General features: G+C 42.3%; 1 protein-coding gene across 2 annotated transcripts in view; it reads left to right on the top strand.

The window, feature by feature from the left end:
- Positions 1-8,769: 8,769 nt before the first annotated feature.
- Positions 8,770-18,979, top strand: part of ACTN2 (actinin alpha 2) — a 69,880-nt gene continuing 59,670 nt past the window's right edge. Inside the window, exon 1 of one of the 2 annotated variants that reach the window (XM_045537268.1) lies at positions 8,770-9,097. In XM_045537268.1, coding sequence (XP_045393224.1) covers positions 8,972-9,097 — 126 coding nt within the window. In that variant the 5' untranslated portion in view covers positions 8,770-8,971. The remainder of the gene's footprint in view (positions 9,098-18,979) is intronic. The other variant, XM_045537272.1, reaches the window with a different exon arrangement.

The raw sequence follows: 18,979 nt of genomic DNA on the forward strand, positions 1-18,979 counted from the left end.
CTCCCCTCCAACCAGAACATGCTCCTTGCCCCAGATCTACGAGTTGGGTCTAACTATTAAACATGTCCCCGAACTAAATTAGCCATCTTCCCCACCTGCTCTGCATACCCCATGACTGCTCCTTTTTCTCTGTTGTCTCAGGTAATGGGACATCCACCCACTGGCCCGGTCAGGAGCCTACGAGGAAGCCTAGGCTCCTTTCTCCACCTTCCTCTGCCTCCAGCTAATCAATTAAAACATCCTCTTCTTCCACCTTCCTAATGTCTCTCTTACCCTTTGCTCCATCCCACTTGTCACTGTCCTGGCTCCTTCCTTACTCTTTGCTGCCAGAATGATCTTTCTCACATGATAATCCAATTGTGTGTACCTGAGTATATTATTCAGTAGCTCCTCCTGACCTACAGGACAAATTTTCCCTGTCCAGTGCGGCTTGCACCAGCCCATGTGTCCAGTCCTATTTCCTGCCATGCCCCAGTGTGCCCCCTCACATTCGACTTCCAGGCTCAGGGCTCTAACAGGTCTCCGTGCTTTTGCACCTGTTGTTCCTCTTCCTAAATACCAACCCCAGCTTACTCACCTGTTCATCTTTCACATCTTGGCTCAAACCCACGTCCTCTGTGAACCTTGTTTCATCTAGTTAGATCTGAGTCCTATCTTCCTGTTCAACCTTGCATTTGCACATATTTGCAATACAGCTATTAAATTACTGTACTGGAGCTCTTCATTTGTGCGATTCTCTCCTCATTAGCCTGTGAGCTTGCTGAAGCTGAGAACAATGTGCTCTCTTTTTGGTATCACCAGCACCTACCATGGTTCTTACAATATGTTCAAAAAGTATTTGTTGAATAAAGAAGTGAATAAATGGTATTGTATATATCACTCTAGCACCACTTTTTGACCTATCCTGTCTAAATTGCTTGGGTGAACCAGAACTGGTTAAGAGAAAATTCTAGAATTTACCCCTTTTTTTATATACGAATATTCCTATATAATTCCTAAACTGGAGTAGCCTAGGAAGGTGGATCATTCAAAAATGAGTTGAAACTAATTTCCCCCAAGCTCATGTTTGGCAAATTCTTTTGCCTTGGGTTTCCTTACGGTCTCTTGGGGAGAATCATTAGAATAAATACAAGAGTTGCATCAGAGAACGTTTGCCGAGCTTGGATCAGAATCAACCAGCTAAAATGAGATAGACTGAGATTACTGTCTTTGAGAGAAGCTGTATAACACAGTGGCTAAGAAGTTCGAAATCAGATCTATGTTTGAATCCTAACTGCAACATCTACTAGTGGGCTAACTTATTTCTGATTACACAATGATTTTTTAATGGACAACTAGGTGCCAGGCATTGTTCTAGATTCTGGGGATAATGAGATCTCATGTTAGTGCACCACTTGCCACATGCTTGGCAAATATCATGCCCTCAACGTGTGGGAGATATCACTATTAGCAATTCCATACTAGTCCTTGCATCCAAAATTTAGATATTGATACTCAAATAAACCAAAAACATACCAGTGGCATTTAAGATGTCCCTAAGGAATTATTACTCCAACCACCACCAGAGTTCTAGTCAAAGTTACCAAGTATGTAAAAGTCTTTGCCCGCCTCTCCCACTTCCCCCTTCTCTTCTAGCACTGTGTTCTGTTCTTCATCTTCTAACATCCTACATCCCACCCACTTGAGCCTTTCCATTTTCCAAAAGTCCAAATTAAATCTCCCTACTCAGAACCAAGGCTCAAATTCACCAAGTTTATCCTAGATGTCTCCTGACTAACACAACTGGCACAAATGGATGTTTATGACGATGGCGCAAATTCAACTCTGTACATTGTCCAACCTCCCAATCCCCACAGGAATGTGAGGGTGCTCTCCTGGGGCTCACCTGCTTGAGTGGGTCCTGAAGGGCATGTCTGGCAGGGAGAGGGGGGCTTCTCTGGAGATTCTAGTTTTCCAAAATGGACAATAAGGACTGTAGAGTCAGGTGGGAGGGAGGCAGTCGAAAGGTATTGCAGGAAAACAAGGGAAGGATTGATACAGATACTCAGAGATGGAGTACAAAACCAAGGAATGGAGGAACCAGGGACATGGAACTAGAACCGGGGTGCACTGAGCAAATGAGAGGAGACCTTCTGGAACACCCGGGACAGGGCTGCCACTGCCCAGGTGCTTACTGGTTACCAGATGCAAAAGTAGCTTGCAGAAACAACACCTACATCCTAAATGAAGACTCTTCTTGATTTAAATGGCTCTCCAGTTGGTGGAGTATTTGGAACATAATTTTTGAACAGATAAACTGCTGATATTCCTTGCTTGCTGAAATTTCAAGAGGATCCACATTCTTCCCTACCCCTCCCACATGCACAAAAAGGTCAATGGGCAAGAAGTTCAATCAACATTATTGAGAAAATGCTGTCTTTAGGAAAAATGATCTGCATGCAGTGATATATAAACATATCCAAGATACAGTGTTACATTAAAAAAGGAAGTTGGGCTGGGCATAGTGGCTCACACCTGTAATCCCAGCACTTTGAGAGGCCTAGGCAGGAGGATCACTTGAGCTCAGGAGTTCGAGACCAGCCCGGGTAACATAGCGAGACCCCATCTCTACAAAAAATATTTAAAAATTGGCTGGGGGTGTTGTCCTAGTTACTTGGGAGGCTGAGCTGGGAGGATCGCATGAGCCCAGCAGTTTGAGGTTGCAGTGAGCTATGATCTCTGCACTGTACTCCAACCTGGGCAACAGAACAAGACCCTGTCTCTAAAAATAAAATAAAATAAAATAAAAAAGAAGTTGCATGATAGCGCATATAGTTTAATCCTATTGAAGTTTTTAAAAAAATAATATTTATGAATATCCATAGAAAAATTCTGAAAGGAGTCACAAGAATCTGTTAACATTGGTTGTTTGTAGGGTTAGGGAAAAGTATTACATTAATAAACGTACATTTGTAAAAGACATATGAATTGAAATACTCCTGAGAACTGTTGATTAGCTGCATCTGCAAACCACCCACCTGTACTTTTTCACTTTTTTAAGGGGCTCCGTACCTTGTGGCAACTCGAGAAAACTGTAAACATCATCAGTAAGAAAGAGAATGTGCGTTGGTGCAGCAATGAGTGTCGAAAATGCCAAGGATTTCTTCTTGTTTGAAGTCCGTTCTTAATAAGTAACAATAATTGGATTGAATTTTATCTTTTATTATTTTACCCACGCTACTTTTTGGTTCTGTGAAAAAGACCTAGATGTCTTACTGATGGCAAGCTCAGTAGAAGCGACTGTAGGCGGACAAAAAAATTGAATGCAAAACTTAAACTGCATTAATAGATGTGATGTTCAGTCGTTGGTAATGTATTGTTCTCTGAGCTGGCGAGAACACAGCCAGTAATAAAGGCTACCATTTATTACAAATGTAACATGTACTCACTGCAAAAAAACAAATAGTACAAAAATTGTATGAAATAAATAGTAGAAGTTCCTCCATCTTTCCAGCCCCTGCCTATTCCTCGTGGTTCACTGATATGAGCAGTTTGAAATGCTTTCTTCCAAATACAAATATTTCATAGACATATAATTTTCTTACATAAAAGAAATTAGTTTTGCAAGTTGCAAAACTAATTTCTAACTCACGGACATCAAAATTTAGAGATGTTCCTTAACTTCCTTAATCAGTCTCTCACATGTGCACATTTGTCCATATTTGTAGGGTAGATTCAAAAAGCAGAATTTCTGGGCCAAAGGGTACAATTCTAATTTTTGATGGGTAATAACACATCCTTTCCAAAAAGTTCGCATGGAAATCACATTTCAGAAACAGTACATACACATGCAGGAGTGTGTGCAGAAAAAAAATTAAGAAGGCAATATGACAGAGCTGTTGACTGTGTGGGTTTTGTCATCATCCACGTAATTTTGATCGGCGTGACCTTGGACATGTTCTATAACCTCTACCACTGTCAGTTTACTCATTTGTAAAGTGGGAATCCTAGCTCTTCCCTCCTAGGCAGCTGTGCAGATTAATTAGATAATTCATGATTACCACAATGTTTACTACATAAAGAGCTCTTACTAGATGCTATTATCTGGAGAACAAGTGTCATGAGATTATAGCAAAGGACTTTTGTGGACTGCTGATTGTCTTAAAATGTTTGAATTAGATTAGACATTTTCTCTAGAGCTCCAGAAGACAGATGGGGCTACTATTGAGCAGAAGTTACATCATTTCTTCCAAAACTAGGATGAATGCAGGGGATGGTAGATTATTCAATCTGATGGGCTTTACTTAAGAACAAAGAATACACAATTATGAATTCTAAATTTGACACTGAATCTTGGAAAGAGCCATGCAAATGGAGATCTCTGGAACTTGAGCTTCAGTAAATCCACCTTCAGATGAGTCACTTCGTAAGCTGCCTGGGACTGAAAAGTTACATACATTCAGGGTCATGGCAGCCATACCAGAGGTCTAGGAATAACACGAGTATGCAAGTTTTGTTTGTTTGTTTGTTTCTTTTTTTTTTTTACGTAGTGTTCTTTAGTTGGCTCCTATTTTGGGTAGGAGTTGGGACTAGATAATATTTAATAGCTCTTAAATGCCTCAGTTTCCCTAAATCTGAAAGTTAATATACATCAAAATGCCCTATATGTGTGTCTTGAAGGAGAAGAAAGAACAAAGTAATTTAAAACATGAGTTACTTTTCCTTAAATAATCAATAGTTCCTAAAATTAGAGTTTCTTTTAGGAACAAGAACTGCATGGTGACATAGTGCAGTGGCAGACTGGGAAGAAGACTGAGGGCCCCAGCAAAGATGAGAGGAGGACTTAAAGATGAATACGGTGGAAGGGGGAAGGCAGCAGGGGAGCAAACAGGCAAGATTTGAATACCCCAGGCAGGGATTGGGATTCTTATGCCTGTCAAGGACATTTTGGAGACGTGCAGAGAGATTCCGACGCTTGAGTCATGGAATTTTTCATTACCTTGAGGTGAGAAAATGTCTGGGTGAGGAAAAAAAAAAAAAAGCCCAAAGGAGAAGGCTGTGGAAATAGAGTCATGACCTCTAACTGTGGCTCTGTCACTCTGTAGCTGATCTAGTCTGGGTCCCCCGATCCCTTAGCAGTGGTTAACAGCAGCCCTGGGGTCAAACTCTGGGTGTTGCTAACTGCTATTTGCATGATCTTGGGCAAGTTACTTAATCTCTTCCAGAAAATAGAAGAAGCCACAGTTGTCTCATGTGTAAATGGGAATGATTATACTTACTTCAGACATAAGGTGGCTGTGAAATTAAATTAGCTAGCATTCAAAGCATTCCCCACAGTGCCTGGCACAAAGTAAGTGTTCAATAAATGTTAGCTGTATTTATGAGTTTTTAAAAAAATTATAGATATCTACTAGGCACTGGTTTATAATGGAGATTTCAAACTGTATAAGATAAGGTCTTTGCCTTCTAAGAGTGTATAATCTATTAAAGGAAATGATACACAATTATTTACAATTCAAGACAGTATTTGTTAGTTACATATAATCAGTGTACTACAGGTGTTTGTAATATAGAGGTGAGTCACTTCTGGCTGAAATTATCAGGAGATGTTTTAGAGAAGAACGCATTTTAGATGAGCCTCCAAAGATGGGCATAATTTTAAAAATTGAAATTTGTGAGATATCCTGAAAGAAACACCATCCGTGGGTGCTAAGCCAGTGCAAATTGTTAGGGCAACAGAGAAATACACAGTTAATTTTTAAATAGTGTTGTTGAGATATAATTGGCATAAAATGAAGTGCACATATTTAAAACATACAATTTGATATATTATTGAAAGCATCACTGCAATCAAGATAATGAACATATCTATCACCCAAAAGTTTTCTCATGCCACTCTGAAATCCTTCCCACCCATACCCAGACCCTCCCAATTTCCAGGCAACCACCAATCTGTGTTCTGTCAGGGTAGACTTGCTTGCATTTTCTAGAATTTTATATACACGTAATGATAAGGTATTGATGTTTTATGTCTGCTTTACTACACTCAGCATAATGATTTTGAGATAATTCGTTCCTTTTCATGGCCAAATAATATTCTATTCATGAATTTATAGTTCCTCATCCATTCCCCCATTGATGGACATTTGGGCTGTTTCCAGTTTTTGGTTATTGCTTTGATAAACTAGCTTATTAGTTCTAGCAGCTTTTTTGAACATTTTCTATTGCTATGCCTTCAGGTTCAAAACTAATACATAAGTCTTTTCTTACACAATATCTACTCTGTAGTTAAACACATTTAGTGTATATTTTTAATCTCAGACATTGTAGTTTTCATCTCTAGATATTAAATTTGGGTCTTGTTTTTTTATCTCTTCCATGTCTCTACTTGGCGTGTCTCTCCTCTAGCTTCTTAAGTATATAGAATACAGTAATAATTATTCTTTTAATGTTCCTTTCTACTAATTCTATCATATGTGTCAATTCTGGATCAGTTTTGACTGATTGTTCTTTTCATTATGTATGATCCACAGTTTCTTGCTTTTTTGCACACCTGGTAATATTTGATAGGTGGCACAAATTGCAAATTTTACCTTATTTGGTATTGAATGTTTTCATATTCCTATAGATATTTTTGAGCTTTGTTCTGGGACGTGATTAAGTTATTCAGGAACAGTTTGATTCTTTCAGATCTTGCTTTTGAGGTTTTTCAGGCAGGACTAGTACAACATTTAATCAAGAACTAATATTGCCCCCAGTTCTGAGTACTCTGTGTGATGCTTTGTGAATTATAAGGTTTTGCACTCTGGCTGATGGAAAAAGGAACTTTTCTTGACCCTCTATGAGTTCCAAGAATCATTCCTTCTGTTCCTTTTGGGACTGTCTTTCCTTGGCTTCAGGTAGTTTTCTCCCATGCATTCACTCATCAGATTCCAGGGGGACTCTGCAAATCTCTAGAATTCTCCCGCTTTGCAGTTCTACCCTCTCCTGCAAATGGCCTTGCAAACTCTAACACTTTGGTCTCACTGAGCTCTCAGTTTAGGGAGACGAGTAAGCTGTACCTGGGTTCCCCTTTATTGCATTGCACCTTGAAAATTTTCTCTAGACAGTAAGCTGGGACAATTGTAGTACTCAGGTCATTTATTAATATTTCCTGCCACTCAGGGCTCATTGTCCCTCCTTGCCTGAAGACTAATGTCTTAAAAGCCTTTGTTTTATATATGTTTTCCCCAGATTTTAGCTGTTTCAGGCAGGATGATAAATCTGGTGCTGTTTATTCCTTCCTTGGAACCTGAAGTCCTCACAGTTAATTTCTGAAGACTAACGCTATAGTGCTTTTTGTGATTGTTGATCCAGTTTCTAACAGTTAAAGTGTATTGATAAACTTGTTCAGAGAGTATGATTTTATTCCAAAATACAAACTTAAAATTTTAAGTTTAAATATAAGCAAATTAGCTCACACACTGTTTCCAGGGATACTTCTTCCTTCAACAAATATTTGAGCACCTACTATGTAGCAGACACAGTTCCAGTTGCCAAGGATTACAATGTGGATGAGATAAAATCCCTGCCCTGGTGGAATTTACATCCTAGTGAGAATGTTTTAAAAAACCCGGCACAGTGGCTCACCTGCCTGTAATCCCAGGGACTTGGAGGCTGAGGTGGGAGGATGACTGGAGCCCAGGAGCTCCAGGCTGCAGACACCAATGCACTCCAGCCTGGGTGACAAAGCCAGACTCCATCTCTAAAAAAAAAAAAAAAGAAAGAAAGAAAAGAAAAGAAAAGGAAGGAAAGGAAGTGATGTAAAAATTCTAAGGAACAATAATAAATCAAGACATACTTTCAGCTTGAAACATGTCAACAAGTTAGTAGCCCTGAGTCACAAACAATTCTGTAACATCTATGGGCTTTTATTCAATTCAGATGTAAATTGCACTGGAAGCGGGCACCCCTGACCACCAGCTCAGCTCTGACCACCCAATGCAGTGTCTGATTTATAGTAGGTGCTTAATACATATCTGAATTAAAATTTTCAGCCTCCTCGTCCCAAGGGTCCTCGTTTTGCTTCCTTCAGGCATGACTGACCAGGAGCAGCCAGCCAGCGCCGCCGGGATGAGAAGAGGCAAGTGCAACAACACGCGGAAGGTGGAGACGATAACACCCAGCTGGCTCCTGGCCCTCCATTGTCCGTCCTCTCAGATCTGCTACTGGCGGGTGACAGCTGACCCTTCCTAACTTTGATTTGGTTCCTGACATGTTAACATCATTGACCCAAGTCCCTTGCCTTGATTTCCCCAGGTGAGGGCAGAGAGGAAAGAAGAAAAGAGGGCATTCTGTAGCTTTTAAACTTTATGTGCGTGTGTGTGTGTGTGAGTGACAGAGAGACAGAGAGAGAAATCTCCATCCAATGAATAAAATATGTGGAAATATGTGGAAAACGTGACTATAAAAAGGATGTCAGGAAAACCTGGGCGCGTTGGGGTGGCCGGGGCCCCTCCGGTAGGCGTCCCTCCCCCGGCCCGCGTTCACCCACCGCTCGGGGCACCGACGGAGGCGCCCGCGGGTCGCCGCGGCCGCGGGGCTGAGGGGGCCGCGGGTGGGCGGGAGGGAGGGCGCGTTCCCAGAGGCCTCCGCGCGCGGCGCCCGGGCGGTCGCGGTCTCGGGGCGGCGGCGGCGGCGGCGGCGGCGGCGGCAGGGAGCCGCGGAGAAGCGAACGCTCGCCGGGGCGCGGGGGGCGGGGCCCGAGGGGCGGGGCCGGGCGGGGGCGCGGCCCGGCGGCCACGTGACGCGCGGCGCGGCTATTAAGCGGCGCGCGGCGGCCGCTCGCAGCCCGAGCTGGTGCTTCGCCCCAGACCCAGCGCCCAGGCGTGCCGCCCCGAGAGCAGCCGCGCGAAGGCCTCCCGCGCCCGCCCGCCCGTCAGCCCGCCGCCAGCCCCGCGCCTCCGTCGGCCCGAGCCCCGCGCGCCCCGCCGCAGCCCCGCCAGCGAGCGCCATGAACCAGATAGAGCCCGGCGTGCAGTACAACTACGTGTACGACGAGGATGAGTACATGATCCAGGAGGAGGAGTGGGACCGCGACCTGCTCCTCGACCCGGCCTGGGAGAAGCAGCAGAGGAAGGTCAGCCGGGGCCCGCGCGCGTGTGTGTGTCCCGGCGCCCCGCGAGGGGCCCGCGGTGGCGGCGGTGCGGGGCCCTGCGTGCCGGCCGCCCGGGTCCCTGTCGGGGGGAGCCCGTCCGGGGACGGGCGGGACCCTGGGCGTCGTGTGCGCGCGCGCGCGTGGGTAACATAAGAGTTACAAACCCGAACATGTTCAGGGAGGAGCAGTACTGTGGAAGGGCGTTTTTGTTTCTCATCCCAGCCTTCAGGAGGCCGGAGTCTGAAAGAGTCTCTGGTCTGCTCCTGACCCCTTGAGTCTGCGACCTTGGCCGCAGAGGTGTGTGTTCCCCGCCCCGTCGTGTCCACTCCCCCGCGCCTCGCCCTTCACGAATAAAACAGGTCTAATGAGCCTCAGCTTCATTCCAGGTTTCGCAGGGCTGCCACCCGGAGTCATTGAAAGTCATTTATTGAATGGTTTGGGTTCCCCAGAGAGGGATCTTGTGTGAGCACTAGACATTTACCGATAAAGTAATAATTATTTCACGTTCTATTTATAGTTCATTGAGGTAAGCACCCGGGACAGAGACGAAAGAGTCAGCCAGTTTCTAAAAGCTCCCTCCCCATTTTGGTTGGCGCTGTCTGGGGGCCCAATGGAACATTCCAGTATTTCAAAGTTTCTTCCTGATCCTCTTGGCTGGAATAAACAGAGGATGCTCACCCCGAGGCCAAATCTCTCCTCTTATTTGACTGGGCACAGAGCCTGGTTGGGTTGGACGTGACAGCGGAGACCTGCTAACCCAACCTTATGATAGATAACAGGGTCATGGCAAAAGCACTCTGTGCTTTTTTTATCCTTTATTTTTCTGGGCGTGGGACAAGGTGGATTTCCCTTCTAAGGGTCTGCTTTTAAGTGGATAACCCGTTTTGACCATACGTGTGCATGAGAACTGCTGGGTAGTTGGCACTGCAGGTGACTGTATGTTAGAATATGGTGAATCAGTGTATGATGACACCCATCCCATACTTGTCTCCCAACAAAATGTTAGCTGGAAAGAGAGAGGTCTCATGGTTGGATAATTATCAAATAACCAAGCACTATTTTTATACCAGGATGTCTCTTGTCTACCCTCATTCTTAAAATACCGTTTACTATTATTATTTTAAAGCTCTAATTTAGCTACATTTCAATGCCTGCCCTAGTTTCCAGAGGCTTCTACCATGCCTCCCTTTCTTGGAAACAAGAGAATGGAGGTGATAAATAGAAGTTGAATCTATAAAGGAAAACAAAATCTCAAACCTTATGCAGTTTTTTAAAGGACTTACTGTGAAGGAAGCACGTGGCTTGAGGATTACTAATGTATCATATCATCTGGACCAGTTGATGCATCATCACTCAGCAAGAAGTTAAAAAGTGACTTTAATTTTTAGCAATGAGGGATTTTTAAAAAAAAAATTTTCCCCAAATTTTGATTACTACATTATTTATGGATTAAAAAAAAACCCAAAAAACTCCCAGGTCTTTGTTTTAAAGATTGCTTTTTTTCTTATGAGGAATAGTAAAATAGCTAAGGAATTGGACAGGTAGTCTGCCCATCATTTTTGAGAGTAATAGTCTAATCACAGTGGTTTCTGTTGTTTTTCAAAAAGTACAGTACAATAGCACGATAGAACTAATGTCAATTTCCAGAGGCCACATTGACATGTCTTCTGCCATATTTAATCTTTTAATGTATCTGCAATATTTTTGGATAAATGACATTGTAATTTATTTAGGTTTGGGATTCCTATGCTGCCTACATTACTATAATTGTATAGCACTTCAAGTAAAGTATATTATTAAAAAAGGCATATTTCTTGATCCCAGTTCAGAATAATGCTGAAAAGTTTAAAGTGAGAATTTTTTTTTTTTTTTTCTTAAGATAGTTTGAATGTTGTCAATGGAAGGGGAAAAAAGTCCAAAAGTACATTGGGACACAGACCTGAACAGATCTAGAAGATTCTCTATTTCTACTTTTGGGATAGAACCTGCTCAAGTCAGTAAAATAATATTGAACTGTGAGCTCAGGGCAGCCAGAGCAGTGGCCTCTATTTATGTCCTATGAGACAAACTGTTGGAACAGGACAAGGATAAAATGCCATTGTTTCTATTGTGGGCTACCTTCTCCACACTTGCCATTTCAGTGATATGCCGGGTATGAGATCTGTCAACAGATGCTGGTAGCACATGATGACGTCTGTAGCGTTATAATGGATGTGGTGCCTAATTATATCTACAGTTCAGAGAGTCTCATGGACTATGGTAATCCTTGCTCTCTGCTGTGGAATGGCCATGCTGCAGAAGGACTTTGTAAAAGTGTAGTGCTCTTTATAAGAGGAGGTGATCCAGAAGGTAGTCGATTTAGCATGAGTATGAATAGGCGTTTCAAAGTGCTAGGAGTACTTATATTTTCTATAAAGAAGATTGTATTTTACTTCATACAGCCCATGGATAGAAGAAAAACTCCTGTGGTGTTACAGATACTATATTTTAAAAGGCTGAAATAATGAGGCTCACTCTGGAGTTAGACTGTTATACCATATAGGACACAGTCTAGGGATATCAATTTCCAAGTAACTTGGGTTCCCTTCAGTGGACTGTTGAAACTTTCAGAGCATCGGTGCTAGAAGCAGGCTTCTCCTGGAATCAAGGAACACACTGAGCCTTTACCTCAACTCAAGCCTAATTGGGAGGTGACTTGTCAGAACAGCAATGCTGAATATGTGTGCTATCTCCGCAAGCACAGGGCACTGTCCTCAACCACGCCGGGAGGCTAGAACAGGCCTTTTAAGGAAATGAAATACACCTTTCAATACAGAAAGGGTCCTTACCTCCATAATCTGTGTATGGCTAGATGATTGATAAACTCTTCTAAGAGTTCTGATTGGTTTTAATAGTCCCTAAAGAAATTCAAATCCTCCTGCACTCTTCACAGCTTAGATGGCCGGGTTCACCTTGGAGCACCTCCTTTCCATCTGGCATTTAGGCTGCGGGGTGGCCATTTCAGGGCAGCCAGCGTGGAAGGGCGCGTGTGTGGGGGCAGCTGCCCACAGGGGTCTGGGTTAAAGCACTGAGCCTGGGAGCCTTCAAGTTGTCCTGCTGGTGTTCTGTGGGGAACAGCTGCTGGTGAAGGACACAAGGTGAAGGCTTTTCCTGCCTAAGGAAACATACTCTTGAGTGAATATTTCTGTAGAGAAAAAGCACTACTTGTTCGTTCCATTAAGATGAACAATTAAGAATAAGCTCATGAGATTTCTCGGGTTCATGAGACCCAGGTGAATCTCAGCTCTGGCTGGTATTGTCTGTTAGACCGCAGTGGACTCACTAGGCCTTTGAAGTCTCCATTTCTTCCTCTAGAAAACGAAGATCAGTGGCCGTCTTCCTTACCTCACAGGGTTTTGTTTGGATCAAATGGTTAAGCTAATTTATGGTGAAGAGGCTTTATACATTGTAAAATGATCTGTAAGTGTTCAGGTATTATCATTATATTTGTGCAGCAAGTATTGGATGATTTTACTGGGTGGTCTGGTAGTATTCAGCACTATGCTGGACTTGTGAGGGTTGACGGAGCATGAGATTTGGTCCTTAGAGACTTTGATGTACTTTTTTTCATTATGGTAAAATACACAATAACATAAAATTTACCATTTTAACCATTTTTACAGGTACAATTCAGTGGTATTACTTATTTTCACATTATTATACAACCATCACCACTATTCATCTCCAGAACTTTTCCATCATCCCTCACTGAAACTCTATACCCATTAAACACTAGCTTCCCATTCCCCTCCCCTGGTGTACCTTTAAAGACACTAGAACACTTAGAACATAAGCAGTTGTTGAATAATAAGTGCCAGATGCTTATATGAAGAGTAAAAATTGGGTTGTGCACGGTGGTTCATGCTTGTAATAGGCTAGCACTTTGGGAGGCCGAGGCACGAGGATCACTTGAGGTCATCAGTTCAAGAGCAGCCTGAGCAACATAGCAAAAATACATCTTTATAGCATAGCGAAAACCATCTCTACAAAAAAATCAAGAAATTAGCGGGGCGTAGTGGCATGCACCTATAATCCCAGCTACTCTGGAGGCTGAGGCAGGAAGATTGCTTGAGCCTGGGAGTTGGAGGTTGCAGTGAGCTACGATGACACCACTGCACTTCAGTCTGGGTGACAGAGTAAGACCCTGTCTCAAAAAAAAAAAAAAAAAAAAGAATAAAAATTATAGAAGGCCAAATAAGGAAAATCATTGTGGGTGAAAAATAATGAGGAAAGCACTTACAAGGGAGTAGAACTTGAGTCTGAATTTGAGAATAACTGAATATTGGCTGAGTGGAGAGGAGAGGGAAGCAGAGCATTCCAGGCTAGAGAAATACTGTGAAAAACCTGTTGTGTGGGTTTTCTTGGCAGGGGGGCGAGGCAGGGCGGGGGAGGAAGGAGTGGTAGGTGTAATACAGGAAGTGTTTACCTACCCTTTTGGCACCGTGGAAGCATCCTTACATCCAGTATTTCACAGGACCCGTCACTCACCCTCTGATCCAGAGATGGGGGAAGAAGTTCAGAGAAAAGAGTGTAGAAGGAGAAAGTAACCAAAGTAGCCAGACCGGGATTCAGGTCTCCTGAAGCCTAGCTCTGTATTCTTGGATGTGCCTACAGCTGGAGGATGGGTAAAGAGGAGATAGGTTTAACTGAAGCTAAATATGCCTATTCAAATTGAGAGACGAAGTGGGATTGATAAAACAGGGCCGGGTTATAGAGGGTCTGGGATACCAGGGTGAGAGTGGACTTTATCCTCCAAACTGCACAGAGCTTCTGAGGTTTTCTGAGCTAGGAGAAGCCATGCCTAAAGTACTAGGATTGTTTGCAGGATAAATCTGAGCAGGCAGGGGCCTGAGGCTGAGGGACTCAGGCAAAAGCCCATTATAGAACCATACAGATAAAGTGGTGAGGATTAGAACAAGGGCCAGGAAGGCATCAATTTGAGAGTGATGAGAAGGGATTATAAAAAGTATTAAATAACCACATGTTGTTCCACGGTAGGCTGTTGTATAAATCCAATTAGGTAGATACCATTCTCCCCATTAGAGCTCCTGGACTTTAAATTCGAGACAGTGATATTGACACGTAACAAACAAAGTAATGAGGACAGTGTGTTTATCCGCTGGGAGATTGTTTCTAGATGGGAAGCTAAATATTTACAGGATGTGTCATTATTCAGTGCAGGGAAAGGAGCCACCCTGCTGAGGTGATGAGTTTGGTGGCGAAGGTGCCACTGCTTAGTGGGGGGGCTGGAGTTTCAGATAACCTTAGATGGCCAGAGAAAGTTCTTGATGGGCAGGAGTGTAAAGGAAGAGGGAGCTGCAGGATCTTGTGTGAGCCCTAAGAAGCCTCCACACCCAGAGGGACAGTTATAAACATGCATGTGGTTTGCTGTGGGGACTCCCAGGTGCAGGAGTTACAAGGCGGAAAAATCACTCTTTGTCTTTGCCTCCTGTCCTGGGCGCTGTGACGTGCCCTGGGCTTGCCCTACCCCTTCAGCCAGATTCACCAAGTAAAAAACTTGAGCCCCAAATAAGATTTTCCATGAGCGTGGGAGAAGGAATATAACTCTTAGCTGGGAAACTTAATTAACGCAGAGCCTCAGAAAACTGTCAGAAAGCCCTGCAGTCAGTTGCTCAGCCGGGAGACACCCACAGAAAAGGCGCAGCTCTGGAGTGGGCGGGGGCGCTCCCATGATGAGCAGAGGAGTTCACACGGAATACGTTGGAGGACAGTCAGAATTCTACCACCGTTTCCTTGGGAACGGGACTGATTCTCCCAGAGAGCACGGAAAGCAAAGATGGGGAGGAAAGCTTGCTTAACTACTATGCGAGACAAATTTCAAAGGGAGGACAATCTTAAGTGCAAGAATTTGGCCTCCCAAAGTGCTAGGATTACAGGCATGAACCACCGTCCACAGCCCAATTTTTACTCTTCATATAAGCATCTGGCACTTATTATTCAACAATTGCTTATGTTCTGAGTGTTCTAGTATCTTTAAAAGTCTGAGGAGTATCTAAAGAAGTCTGAGGAGAATTTTTTGTACAAGCATGTCTGAACACAAGCACGCACACATGCGCGGACACACATGCACACGCACACACGCGCACACACTCCTATCTACAGTTTTCTAGATTGGAAACTAAAAGGTGTTTTCCCCTTGGCCCTATGGACGAGCAAAATATAAATGGAGCAGAAGCATGATTGTTCATTCTTTCATTCATTTGGCAAACATTTATTATAGTCCTTCTAGGGGAGGGGTTGGGGGCGAGTTGAGTTGACACCACCCTGGCCCTTAAGGAGCTCACAGCCTAGTTCAAGAGACAAAAGGTGAGTGAGAAGCACAGAGGAGAGGCCCCAGTTCAACCAGGCTGGCAGAAAGAAGTAGAGAATATTTACCAAGCGCCTCCCTCACCCCCCTGGCTTCCTGTCATGGTGAATGGAGACAGCTTGCTCCCAAGCGCCCAAGCCAGAAACCTGGGAGTGACCCTCTCTCCACACCAGGCCAATCAGTCACCAGCTCCCATGGGGTCCTCGGGGACCCTGCCCCTTCTCCTCCTGTGCCTCAAGGCGTTCTGCATTCCCTGCCTAGAAGAGGGTGGCCGCCTCCTGTTTTGTCACCTTCCACAGACCATACTTGTCTTCAGGCTTTCCTCTGTGATGCTGGCACGGATCTTTGTAAGACACAAGTCTGGTCGTGATATTTTCCTGCTTAAAGTGTCTCCATGGTTCTTTGTTATCTTCAGGAGAGAGTTTAAACCTTTTTTTTTTTTAACTGAAAACACCTTCCTACTCAATTTTATTTGATTTAATTGATAAATACAAGAAAGCTGCTATGAAACCACTGGCAGTATAATAAACTTTAATGAGTTTATTTCAACTTTACTCATTTATTATAGTTCTTAGGATGGGAATACATACATTATTCACCAATAAATGTTTAATGCTTTATATTTACATTTACCCTATTCGTAGAAACTTGAAAATCATTCAGATTAAATGAAAAAAATTTACAAAAACTTCCTTCTTTTTCTCTTACAATTGTACTAGTTGCTAAGCTGCCTTTTTTAGGAGCTGCCATTTTTTTTTCAGTGTTAATAATGAAGATAAATTAAATGTGGTCATTTTGAGTTAAAACCTCTTACAGTGGTTTGTGAGGCCAGGCCTGAGCTAGCCCTGTCATCTCTTCCATCCTCAACCCCCTGCAGGTTCCTTAAGATCCGAACCTGTTGATGGTACCTCACAGTGTCTGACTTGCTCCTTTTGCCTTATACACAGACCCTGCCTCCTCCTCCCGTCCTGGGAGTTCTCTCCTGTGCAGCTCCTCGTCTGAGACGCCTGCCTTCCAGAACTTGGGTCACTTGGTGCTCCCCTTGTCTCCCCTGGAAGTTTTGTGAGCACCAGCTCTTCTCTGTGGTTCCCTGTGGCCCTCACTGGGCCTGCACGGAGTCCACACTGACTTCTGTTGAATGAAAAAATTATGAATCGTATTTCTAAAAAAAGTTTAATTTAATTTTTTTAATTTAAAACATTTCATTTTAACAAGTAAAAACTTTGTGACCAGCTTTATAATGCCTTGAGCTATAAATGTGTTAACGCCAACTCATGCTTGTTCAAGGCTTTAAAAAAAATGTTTTCTTAAAGTGTTTTCTCAAGTCTCCAAAATGGTAGAGCTCTCTGACTTGATTCTTGCATTAAGACTGAGGCTTGAAAGATAAGCTTCTCATGAAAAAAATAATAATAATTTGGAATTTAGAGCTTCTAGAATTAAAAAAAACCCATACATGCAGATTTATTATAATAAAATGTGTCTACATATTTATGAAAAAAGTTTCTAGTAAACTAAATTTGATTTGAAATGACTGTTTTTTCCAGATTGAAAACCTTCACCCACTTAAAGAAAATTCCAAATTCATTTATGATTCAGATAAAGTATAAATTTAAATTTATGGTGTGTATAAAACATGGGGAAAAATTTTTTTTGAAGCTACTACATCCAGTAGTAGAATCAGAAAATGGAGAGTAAATGCAAGTGATTCTAAAGAGTGTGTGATCCCGGGAAGAAGCAGTGTATACAGTCTCGATACTTGCCAAGTCCTAGACCAGGAAGCGTAACTTGGATTTGTCTTGTTTTATTTGTTTTTGTTAGGGGGTGAATGTGTTGTTAGTCATAGTCTTTAGAAATTACTGCTCATTGAAAGTAGATTCTTATTAGTGCCCATTACCACCTTTTCATAAAAGGCATGCTATCTTAGAAAAGACTTATTTTTTTAGTGATCGTGAGACCCAAATGGACAAATAGGTGAATATGAGATTATTTTGGGGTAATGTGAGCAGTATTTAATATGAAGCTATGATTGAGTTTTGCATAAGTAGTTATCATTGAGATTGCAAAGGCAAATCAAGAGATGTTCTAAAGTCCTATGGAATCTTTGTTACTTTGTTATAGTCAGACAGGATGTGAAGATAATAATTATTTTTAGAAGGTAGGTAATCTTATTACCCATTATGAAAATTTTGAGATGTTTTATATATAAGGTAAAACCATATTCTCAGTGCTGACCATTTTGTCCTCCCCCAAATTGCAATTTCTTATGTTTCAACTCAATAAAGCCACTTCACCACTATTGTTTGTGGCCATTGACCAATACTACTAAATAGACAGACTGTAAAGTCGACTTTTAATCATTTCTAGCTATATCTCTACTGTCTTTGGTATTCATTTGAAAAAGTAAGGGGGCTCTTGGGTTTTATAGAAGTTAAAAAATTGGATTGAGCATTTGATACCCAATGGAAATATAAAGGAGAAAGGTCCAGGCTAGAGATTTAGGTGTAAAAGTTATCTGCATACGGGCAACAGTTGCAACTCTGGGCGAGTAAAGTGGAAAAAGATCAACCCAGAAGGCACTAAAGTGAGCTAAGAATAGAAGACGCCTAGGGGAAGCGGTGACGTTAACTGCACGTGGAAGCCTTGCTTTTCTGGATGAAAACGTGCATGTATTAGACAACTTGGAACCACTTGAACTGTCAAGTTGTCTTTGATTTTTCTTTCTGGAGAAATCTCACCTTGGTACTCTGTTGGAACCTTGCCAATCAGCCTGAATCTGGCATTTTGAGCTGGTTTAGTTGCTAGAACAGAAATCCCAGGGCTTTCGCACTGTGGAATGGAATATCTTTTAGCTCATGAGATGAGTTATATTTTCAAAGGAAGCAAAAAACTGTGAGAAAGTATTTATGGTGGTGTGCTCAAGTCTGTGATACGAAATCCGTCTGCACTTGGAATGGTTAATGATGGGCTTTACTAAGGAAGACTTTATTGAAAATTTGTGAGGATTCCTAAAAAAAATACAATTTGTTTCATTGTAACATACCAAATGTAGACTAATCTAACTCCAAGATAGATTTTTCTTTTTCTACTTTATCATTTATAAAATTAAGGAAATGAAATGAATTATTATCCTCATTTAGGTGTTTTGTTTCAAGGTTTTAAAAAATATTATAGATATTTTGGGGTATTGGGGAATAGCAGTCACAAAAATGATAAAAGATGTGCAGAATTACAACCAGCTTAGAGGTTACTCATAGAGAAGAATAGTTTTCTATTTTGAAACAAATGCATTTTTGAGGGAAGGCAGGAGTCCGAGTGAGGGTCAAGTTGGGCTACGATGTGGGGAGAGGGATGTTAGTTAGAAAAATGCAAACCATGAGTTTTACATTTTACAGACTGTAATACTTCTATTCTGTTACTGTTATTTTATGAAATATGAAGTGACTGATTATTGCATACTTTGGCTTTCTATGTTAGGTTTTGGAGCAGAAGGATGTTTT

The sequence above is a fragment of the Lemur catta genome, chromosome 25, assembly GCF_020740605.2.
Source record: "Lemur catta isolate mLemCat1 chromosome 25, mLemCat1.pri, whole genome shotgun sequence".
Taxonomy (NCBI): Eukaryota; Metazoa; Chordata; class Mammalia; order Primates; family Lemuridae; genus Lemur; species Lemur catta.